General features: G+C 43.8%; 1 protein-coding gene across 4 annotated transcripts in view; it reads right to left on the bottom strand.

Moving 5' to 3' along the window:
- Positions 1–3,560: 3,560 nt before the first annotated feature.
- POLH (DNA polymerase eta) overlaps positions 3,561–10,705 on the bottom strand; it is a 37,250-nt gene continuing 30,105 nt past the window's right edge. For all 4 annotated transcript variants that reach the window (XM_063812470.1, XM_518497.8, XM_063812469.1 and 1 more), the window contains 2 exons: positions 8,135–8,304; positions 3,561–5,200 (listed from right to left, as the gene is read on the bottom strand). In XM_063812470.1, coding sequence (XP_063668540.1) covers positions 4,303–5,200; positions 8,135–8,304 — 1,068 coding nt within the window. In that variant the 3' untranslated portion in view covers positions 3,561–4,302. The remainder of the gene's footprint in view (positions 5,201–8,134; positions 8,305–10,705) is intronic.

Below are 10,705 nucleotides of genomic sequence, written 5' to 3'. Positions count from 1 at the left end.
CCTGGCCAACATGGCGAAACCCCATCTCTACTAAAAATACAAAAATTAGCCAGGCGTGATGGTGCATGCCTATAATCCCAGCTACTCAGGAGGCTGATGCAGGAGAATCGCTTGAACCCGGGAGGCGGAAGTTGCAGTGAGCCGAGATCGTGCCATTGCATTCCAGCCGGGGCGACGAGAGAAACTCCGTCACATAAAAAAATAGAAGTTTGGGTGTATGTATGGGAGGGATGTGTACACCATTCTCTGGGCCCACTTCACCCAGCGCCACCTACTTCAGTTCATCTTCTTCAGTTGGGTTCCCTGTGTAATTCAAGTTTCCCCATAACAGAAAAGCCAAAAGAGCTGACTTTTCACACACAAGAATGGAGAATAAGAATACAGTACTATAGGCTGGGCGTGTTGGCTCATGCCTATAATCCCAGCACTTTGGGAGGCCGAGGCGGATGGATCACGAGGTCTAGATAGAGACCAGCCTGGCCAACATGGTGAAAACCTGTCTCTACTAAAAATACAAAAATTAGCTGGGCGTGGTGGTGCGCGCTTGTAGTCTCAGCTATTCGGGAAGCTGAGGCAGGAGAATTGCTTGAACCCGAGAGACGGAGGTTGCAGTGAGCCAAGATTGCACCACTGCACTCCAGCCTGGCTACACAGCGAGACTCCATCTCAAAAAAAAAAAAATAATAATACAGTAGTATAAACATGGACAAGTGCAAAAAGCTACATAACAAATTTTAAACCCTAAGCTAAATATTTACACTCAGTGGGAAAGATGAACAAGCCAGTAACCCTAATGGCTGAAGCACTTACCTCTTAAATTTGTACTTAAGGGCTTAAGAAAATGTCCTCTACACACCTGGTCATTAGTATCTTTTAGATCAGCATTTCTCAAACTTTAAGATACACATTGGGAATTTTTTTTTTTTTTTGAGACAGTCTTGCTGTGTCGCCAGGGTGCAGTGCAGTGGCACGATCTGGGCTCACTGCAAGCTCCGCCTCCCAGGTCAAGCGATTCTTCTGCCTCAGCCTCCCAAGTAGCTGGGACTACAGGTGTGCACTACCACGCCCAGTTGTATTTTCAGTAGAGACGGGGTTTCACCATGTTGGCCAGGATGGTCTTGATCTCTTGACCTCGTGATACACCTGCCTCAGCCTCCCAAAGTGCTGGGATTACAGGCATGAGCCACTGCACCCGGCCCACATTGGGAATTTTTTTTTTTTTTAAACAGTGTCACTCTGTTGCCCAGACTGGAGTGCAGTGGCACAATCTCGGCTCACTACAACCTCTGCCTCCCAGGTTCAAGTGATTCTCCTGCCTCAGCCTCCTAAGTAGCTGGGATTACACGCATGCGTCACCACACACAGCTAATTTTTGTTATTTTTTGTAGAGATGGGTTTTCCCCATGTTGGCCAGCCTGGTCTCAAACTCCCGGCCTCAAGTGATCCGCCCACCTTGGCCTCCCAAAGTGTGGGATTACAGGCATGAGCCACCACACCTGACCCACATTGGGAAATCTTGTTAATATCAGATTACAATTAAGTGGGAATAGTGGTGAGGCTGAGACTATTTCTAATAAGTTCCCTGGTGATACTGAGGCTGCTGTTCCTCAAATCATACTTGGGAGTAGCAATGTTCTAGAGATGATCTAGTGGGTTTTTTTGAGACAGAGTTAACTCTATCGCCCAGGCTGGAATGCAGTGGAAATCTCGGCTCACTGCAACCTCTGCCTCCCAGGTTCAAGTGATTCTCCTGCCTCAGCCTCCCAACTAGCTGGGATTACATGCACCCACCACCATGCCCGGCTAATTTTTGTATTTTTAGTAGATACAGGGTTTCGCCATGTTGGCCATGCTTGTCTTGAACTCCTGACTTCACGTGGTCCACCTGCCTTGGCCTCCCAAAGTGCTGGGATAACAGGCATAAACCACCATGCCTGGCAAGATTTGATTATGACTTATCAGATCTAAACAGAGTTCCTGAACTAGTCAAGTAGCAATCTAATTCTACATTAGAACAAAACGCAAGAGATAGGCCAATGGTTAGAACTGAGGGTATAATAGGGTTTACCTGTATGAAATTCACTGTTTATTAAGTCACTTTTATGTACAGAAAGACCTGCCCTAGTTACCATATCACTTTTAGGGTTTCAAGGCTTCATCTCACATTATTCAGCTGAAAACAGGTAAATCTGGTGAAGGTATTATCTGAACTGCCCGTCACAGAGCTAGAGAGAAGTTTTTCTTTTGTTTTTTTTTTTTTTTTTTTTTTTGAGACAGTCTCTCACTCTCACCCTGGCTGGAGTGCATTGGTGTGATCTCAACTCACTGCAACCTCCACCTTCTAGGTTCAAGCAATTCTCCTGCCTCAGTCTCCCAAGTACCTGGGATTACAGGCGCCTGCCACCAAGCCCAGCTAATTTTTTTTTAGTAGAGACGGGGTTTCGCCACCTTGCCCAGGCTGGTCTCGAACTCCTGAGCTCCTGCAATCCACTCACCTCAGCCTCCCTAAATGCTGGGATTATAGGCATGAGGAACCGCACCCAGCCTAAAGAGAAGTTTTTCTTTTTTTTTTTTTTTGAGACGGAGTCCCGCTGTGTCACCCAGGCTGGAGTGCAGTGGCGCGCTCTCGGCTCACTGCAAGCTCCGCCTCCCGGGTTCACACCATTCTCCTGCCTCAGCCTCCCGAGTAGCTGGGACTACAGGCGCCTGCCACCGCACCTGGCTAATTTTTTTTGTATTTTTTAGTAGAGACGGGGTTTCACCGTGGTCTCGATCTCCTGACCTTGTGATCCGCCCGCCTCGGCCTCCCAAAGTGCTGGGATTGCAGGCGTGAGCCACTGCGCCCGGCCAAGAGAAGTTTTTCTTAAAATCCTTTTTTTGGGGGGGCCAGGATCGGTGGCTAACGTCTGTAATCCCAGCAACTTTGGGAGGTCGAGGCAGGCGGATCATGAGGTCAAGCAATCGAGACCATCCTGGCCAACATGGTGAAACCTCATCTCTATTAAAAATACAAAAATTAGCTGAGTGTGGTAGCATGTGCCTGTAGTCCCAGCTACTTGGGAGGCTGAGGCAGGAGAATTGCTTGAACCCAGGAGACGGAGGTTGCGGTGAGCTGAGAACGCACCACTGCATTCTAGCCTGACGACAGAGGGAGACTCCGTCTCAAAAAAAAAAAAAAAGAAAAAAAAGAAAAAAAATCCCCCCCTTTTTTTTTTTTAACTATGCAAGTCTCATTACATTTAAAACCCTTTTTTAAACTTGGTCCCTTTTCTGTGCCAACTTTATGTTTGTTTTTGTTCTTGTTTTTGTTTGAGATGGAGTCTCGCTCTGTTGCCCAGGCTGGAGTGCGGTGGCACGATCTCAGCTCACTCCAACCTCTGCCTCCTGGGTTCAAGTGATTCTCCTGCCTTAGCCTCCTGAGTAGCTGGGATTACAGGCATGCACCACCATGCCCGGATAATTTTTTTTGTAATTTTAGTAGAGATGGAGTTTCACCATATTGGTCTGAAACTCCTGACCTCGTGATCCGCCCACCTTGGCCTCCCAAAGTGCTGGCATTACAGGTATGAGCCACTGTGCCTGGCCCCTATTTTTTATTTTTTGAGATGAAGTCTCGCTCTGTTGCCCAGGCTGGAGCGCACTAGCATGATCTCAGCTCAATGCAACCTCCGCCTCCAAGGTTAAAGCAATTCTTCTGCCTCAGCCTCTAAGTAGCTGGGATCACAGGTGCCCGGAACGTGCCTGGCTAATTTTTCTATTTTTAGTACAGATGGTTTTGCCATGTTGGCCAGGCTGGTCTCAAACTCCTGACCTCAGGTGATCTGTCTGCCTCGGCCTCCCAAAGTGTTAGGATTACAGGCATGAGCCATTGTACCCAGCCGAGTTACATAATTTGAATACATTGTTATTAATCTGCAATAATCTGTAAGGTATTATCTCCATTTTACAGATGAGAATGTGAAGAAAATGACTTGTTCAAGGCCCTCATTGCAATAAGCAGAGCTAAGTTTGCAACCACGTCTCTTAGACTCCAAGGCCCACACACTTTTTACTTTATGACACTGCCTCCCTAAATGCTAAAGATTAAAAACTCTGGTAGGATGAATTTTTACATCTCTGTCAGCAGTGGGATTAGAATCCATGCCTGTGAAGAGATGGGACCGTAACTCAGCACCTAAATGGATTATTTTTTGTATTAAAAATTTCATAATTCCCTTTCTCAGGGAAATCTGTAAAGATAAAATATTAAAGATCTGTAAAGATAAAAAATATTAAATCCTACAGGCAAGCCTGAGGGCAGCACTAATGTGTTAATGGCTTAAAAAATGATTCCAATGTTTGCATGCCCTCAGGCCTGGGGCGTTTATTAGTGCAGGCCAAAGGGCTCTTGGGATTTCTTTTGCCTTGATGAGATACGGCAGAAACAACCTGGGGGTTTGAAGAGTGGGGCTGCAAAAAGGATTTCTGCAACTCCAATGCAAAATGATAGTCCATGTGTTCTGGCATATCCCATACCGGTACCAGGGAGCCACACTTCTCACAGGGCACTTGGTCCTCAGCAGCTAGAAGACTTGGAGTTGGGGTTGCTTTCTGAGTCACCTCCAGCGCAGATTTGGAAGCTGAAGAGGCGTGCATGCTTTGGCTGTTGTGGGCCAAATCCATCTCTGCAGGAGTTGCTTTAGAGGATTCTTCTAGCTTCGACACCCCTTCACAAACAGGGACACACCCTGGATACTCTGTTGGTAAAGAGTTTGGTAATGCTTTACAGTTGGACCATGGGTTTTGTTGGGGGGAAGAAACTGAAGAATTATTAAGCTGTTTCTGCTTTAGAAGCAGACTTTTCTGCTTAAAGAAGGGCTCAGTTCCTGTACTTTGACTGGTTTGAAAAGGTAATGAGGGCTTGGATGGTGAATTGCTCATGGGAGCCTGAGTGGGAGCAGTAAGAGATGAAAGCGAAGCTTCTTTAACTTTCTGCCTTTCTGCAGCTTTTTGGAAGAATGATTCCAGAGACGTGGTTGCTTTCTTAGTGGCTGTCACTGCTGGGCCACTTCCCTGGGTCTTAGCTTCTGAGCTGGTAACTGGCACCTTTGGCAGAGAACTTGGGTCACTGCTCAAGAAGCTGGTGATGTCTGTAGAAGATGAAGGGGCAGAGGCAGAAAATTTTGTAGCACAGAGGAAAAGCATTGTGAGAGGAGGAGACCTATACAGAAAGTAAAGAAATAAGATGATTAGCAATTTAGAAGATTAAAATAGTGACCTATTGCTAATTCCATGAATTGTATCTGTTTTATTTCACCATAGGACAGATTTAATCCATAGATGACTAGCATTCTGGTTCTGCCACAGAAATTATTCTTTACTGCAGTGGTTCTCAAACGTTAATGTGTATCAGAGATTAACAGACCTGGGATGACAGAGAATTTAATTTCCTAGGTGATGCTGATGTTATGTCTTGAGAACCACTAATTTAGTAACCACTCACCTCCCGACAGCTAGAGATTATTGTTTTTTATAAGGTACCGCTGGAAAGCTGCTGTAATTCAGGGTTGGGGCAAGAAATTTTATTCAGGACAACAAAAAGCTTTAGAATATTTAGACTAGAAAGACTTGAAAAAATCCTCTTAGCCATTATCCCGTTTTTAAACAGGGCATTACCTAACCCTGACTGACTTACCACTCTGGAATTTCTAGAGAATGAAATTCCACAACTGCTTTTCGTTACTAGTCCCAATTTCAGAAACATTTTAAGAAATTCTTGTGATAGCCGGGAGCGGTGGCTCACACCTGTAATCCCAGCACTTTGGGAGGCTAAGGCGGGTGGGTCATGAGGTCAGGAGTATGAGACCAGCCTGACCAACATGGTGAAACCCCATCTCTACTAAAATACAAAAATTAGCTGGGTGTGGTGACACACGCCTGTAACCCAGCTACTTGGGAGGCTGAGGCAGAAGAATTGCTTGAACCCGGGAGGCAGAGGTTGCAGTGAGCGGAGATTGCGCCACTGCACTCCAGCCTGGGTGACAGAGCCAGACTCCCTCTCAAAAAAAAAAAAAAAAAAATCAGAAATTTTTGTCATGAAGTTTCTCATTGTGTCTAATCACTCAAATTTTCACATGAGCTGAATTTCAGAAGATGAAATATGCTTTTATGTACAGATTAGTCCTTCAATGAGGTAAAGGGTAAATGTCATTTTAAAGTTATTATTACACTATCGGCCGGGTGCAGTGGCTCACGCCTGTAATCCCAGCACTCTGGGAGGCCAAGGTGGGTGAAACACCTGAGGTCAGGAATTTGAGACCAGCCTGGCCAACATGGAGAAACCCTGTCTCTACTAAAAGTACAAAACTTAGCCGGGCGTGGTGGCGGGCACCTGTAATCCCAGCTACTCAGGAGGCTGAGGCAGGAGAATCGCTTGAACCCGGGAGGCAGAGGTTGCAGTGAGCCGAGATTGCGTCACTGCACTCCAGCCTAGACGACAAGAGCGAGATTCCATCTCAAAAAAAAAAAAAAAAAAAAAAGTATCCCAATATCCTCAGGTTTCATGCTTTGGGACAGTCTTATAATCAGATAATTTTGATGCTTCCCTGTGCATCACGGAGTTTCACACCGTTGGTGAGTAGTATTTGTTATAGTTTGTCAATTTATAACTTTTCAAATAAGGTTTCATGTGTACATTAGTACCACGGTTGTTATTTGGTTTTGTAAAACTTCAATATTTGAAAATAAATATATCAGGAAGTATTAAGTAAATTATTCTCAGAACAAAGACTTTATTTATTTATTTATTTGTGGTTGTTGTTGGAGACGGAATTTCGCTCTTGTTGCCCAGGCTGGAGTGCAATGGCGCAATCTCGGCTCACCGCAACCTCCACCTCCCAGGTTCAAGCAATTCTCCTGCCTCAGCCTCCCAAGTAGCTGGGATTATAGGCACCCACCACCATGCCTGGCTAATTTTTGTATTTTTAGTAGAGACAGGGTTTCACCATGTTGGCTGGGGTGCTCTTGAACTCCTGACCTCAGGTGATCTGCCTGCCTCGGCCTCCAAAAGTGCTGGGATTACAGCCGTGAGCCACCGCGCCCGGCCCTATGAACAAAGACTAAGAGACTCCACCATATTATAGGTCTGTACACATAATTATACTGCCAATATATTTAGATAAGTAATAAGCGATTAACTAAACTTTGATTTTATTTTGTATAATATTCAATATACATCTGTAAGTGAGCAACTGACTTACCTCTCTCTCATAATTATATTTCTATTGTGAATTTGGAATACTTTAAAAAAAGTAAGGGCTTTATTAAATATGCAATTAAAGGATTCCAATCCTAAAAATCATTAATATCTGGACAGAAAATGAAGATGCTCCAAAAAGAGGCTTATATTTCATGACCAACAGAAGTGAAGTTTACTAATGAATATGACATTTGGTATAATAACAGTGGAGCTTGTAACTGAGTTGGGATGTCAGATAGAGAATATCAGTGAACACAGGTCACCTTTATAATCAAGAAATATGCTTTTAAGATAGAACAATCAAGTAGTTTGAAGTTCCCAAATGTATCCTTGAAATTTGAGCTCTGTTCTCCAAGTGCAACTGGTCATTTCCCTGACCAAGCCAATACAGAGTAAGGGTCTAACCTCCTGGGAACTGGAATGTATCAGCTGTCGGCAAAGGATCTGTGCTGAGCTGTCTTGTTTCTGAGGTTGGTACTGTATTTTCTCCCAGAGTAACAGGTACTGGTAGTCTGAGTCAGAGTCTATCCCAGATGGAAGAGCTCAGATTCCTACTACTTGTAGAGCTAAGACAGAGATTCCTACTACTTGTAGAACTGAGACAGACCTCAGGTGATTCACCCACCTCGGCCTCCCAAAGTGCTGGGATTACAGGCGTGAGCCACTGCGCCTGGCCGATACTTTAATAATAACTTTAAAATGACATTTACCCTTTACCTCATTGAAGGACTAATCTGTACATAAAAGCATATTTCATCTTCTGAAATTCAGCTCATGTGAAAATTTGAGTGATTAGACACAATGAGGAACTTTATGATAAAAATTATGTCTTGTAGAGCTAAGACAGAGCTAAGAATCATCATCTATTCTGAGAAGATGAGCTAGAAAAGAACTCACCATTCTGTCTGGATTCCAGAAGTATTACAGTTCTTGATGACAGTAAATGCATCATGGCTCATCTTGTGAGCATCATAGCGGGTAAGGGCACAGCAGCGGCGCAGGCTGCTGAGGCGTTTGTCTCCTTGTACACGAATGCTCACAACCAGCTGGGTGGCTACCCTGTCATTCTGTGGGTGGGAAAGGATGGAGACCAGAAATAAAGTTGAGGAGCATCTGAATTCTAGGTACTGAACTGCAGGAGAGGAAATTAAAAGAACCAGGGTGACAATGGTTTGGAAACAGTAGTTTAAAAGTCAAGAATAAAGGTAAACTGAGTTCTGCAAAGAGTAAAGATAAAATATAAAAAATAGAAAGAGGCCAGGCATGGTGGCTCACGCCTGTAATCCCAGCACCTTGGGAGGCTGAGACAGGTGGATCACCTGAAGTCAGGAGTTCGAGACTAGCCTGGCAAACATGGCGAAATCCCATCTCTACTGAAAAATACAAAAAACTAGCCAGTCGTGGTGGCAGGCACCTGTAATCCCAGCTACTCGGGAGGCTGAGACAGGAGAATTGCTTGAACCTGGGAGGCAGAGGTTGCAGTGAGCCAAGATGGTGCCACTGCACTCCAGCCTGGATAACAGAGCAAGACTCTGTCTCAAAAAAAAAAAAAAAAAAAAAAAAAAAAGAATCTATATGCAACAGAATGCATTTTCTGAATAGAAATCTGATTACATGGTTCCACAAAAAAGTGTTAATGCTATTTCTGGGTGTAAAAAGTAACTGAAGAAGACATAATTTGGATTATGGAACATCGGAGTATCCTAGGATGTTTTGACAGATGATGGGAACGGGACAGCACAAATGAAAATGGGACTCCCCTAAATGTTTTTCATGGTGTCTAAGCAGGAAATTATAACAAATATCTACAATACTAGATACTATTTTGTGACTGAAGGAAGGTTTCAGGTAAGTAATTGTCTGAAAGCAAAGTGGAACTAGGCTTCGAGTCATATCTTTTTTTCTGCCCTGGGGCTCTTATGGTAAACAAACATTCGCCACCAATTCCAGAAGTTTCTACCAACACCTTTTTACAGCTTATCTAGAGAAGATACCATGTAGTGAGCCTGCCTTGAGAGAGCAAGATCATGACTCACTTTTCAGTGAAGTCTGAAGCATCTGAATGCTGTAATCTCAGCAAACTGAGACACAATGGTCAAGAGGCAGAAATATAAGAAGGTGAAAATTCTACATAAGGGACCCCTATCAAAAGATGCTAGTGAGAAGAAGTAGCCCTAAGGCAAACAAGCTAAGAGCAGGAACTACTTTTTGGATAAAAAATACATTTGTACGGATTTATATATCTTGAGGGAATACAAATTAGCAATTATAAAGGAGTCCTTGTTGACCAAAATTATTCAACTATAACTGCATGCCTAGACAGTGCCTAGAGATGCAGGAGAGAACAAAATAAAGTCCAGGTCCTCATGGATCCTATGTTGTAGTAGGAACTATAGATAATAAAAAATAGACATGTAACAGAAATGACCACAGAGATGAGTGCTATGAAGAAAAGCAGAATAAGGCAGAGAGTGATGGAGGCTGCTGCTGTGATAGGGTAACTAGGGAGGACCTCCTGGAGAATGTAATACATGCACAGAGATTTGAATAAATCAAGGAAGCAAATATTAAGAATATATGAACAAAGAGTCTCCAGGGCAAAGAAACGGGAAGTGCTAAAGTAAGAGCTTACTTAGTGTGTTAGATAAAGGGAAGGAGGCCAGTGAAGTGGAGACTAGAATAAGTGAGGGGAAGATAAGAGATGGGGTCAGAGAAGTAGCAAGAAATTAGATTATATTTGGCTTTATAGAATTACTTTTAAAAAATTCCTTAATATGCCTTAAGTGTGAAGGGAAACCACTGGAATGTTTTAAACAGTGAAGTGATAGGATCTGCTATGTCCTGAATTATTTTTGGCATAAAGTCCTTTGACGCTTAAAGGATAGATTTTCAGGGATCCCCACTGGATACAAAGTGGGAAGAAAAGGCTAGGCACAGTGGCTCATGCCTGTACTCCCAGCACTGTGGGAGGCTAAGGCAGGAGGATTACTTGAGCCCAGGAGGTTGAGGCTACAAGGCTGCAGTGAGCTAAGGTTGTGTTACTGTGCTCCAGCACGGATGACAGCCAAGACCCTGTCTCTTAGGAAAAAAAAGTGGAAAGAAAGGCCCCAGGGACATACAGAGAGATGAGAAACAAGTGCCACCTAGTGGGCAAAAGCGGAAAAGGGCGATAACGCAACTGGATCAAATCCCTCTTTATGATGCCTACCAAAGGAACAAACATTTACCACCTATTCCAGCTAAAAAGGAGCAACGAGCAGTTTTGGACTATTCTTGACATGTACAGTTGACTTGTAGAACTCCAAGACATTTCAAAAGAAGAGGATGCATCAAACAATACCATTAGGAAAGTGAGAAGAAAACCCACAGAATGGGAGAAAATATTTGCAAATCACGTATCTGACAAGGGACATGTTAAAACTCAATAATAAAGAGACAACCCAATTTTAAAAAGGGAAGAGGATTTTT

Source organism: Pan troglodytes, chromosome 5 (genome assembly GCF_028858775.2).
Source record: "Pan troglodytes isolate AG18354 chromosome 5, NHGRI_mPanTro3-v2.0_pri, whole genome shotgun sequence".
Lineage (NCBI taxonomy): Eukaryota > Metazoa > Chordata > Mammalia > Primates > Hominidae > Pan > Pan troglodytes.
Note: the sequence above shows the minus strand (reverse complement) of the source record. Positions and strands in the feature narration are given on the sequence as shown.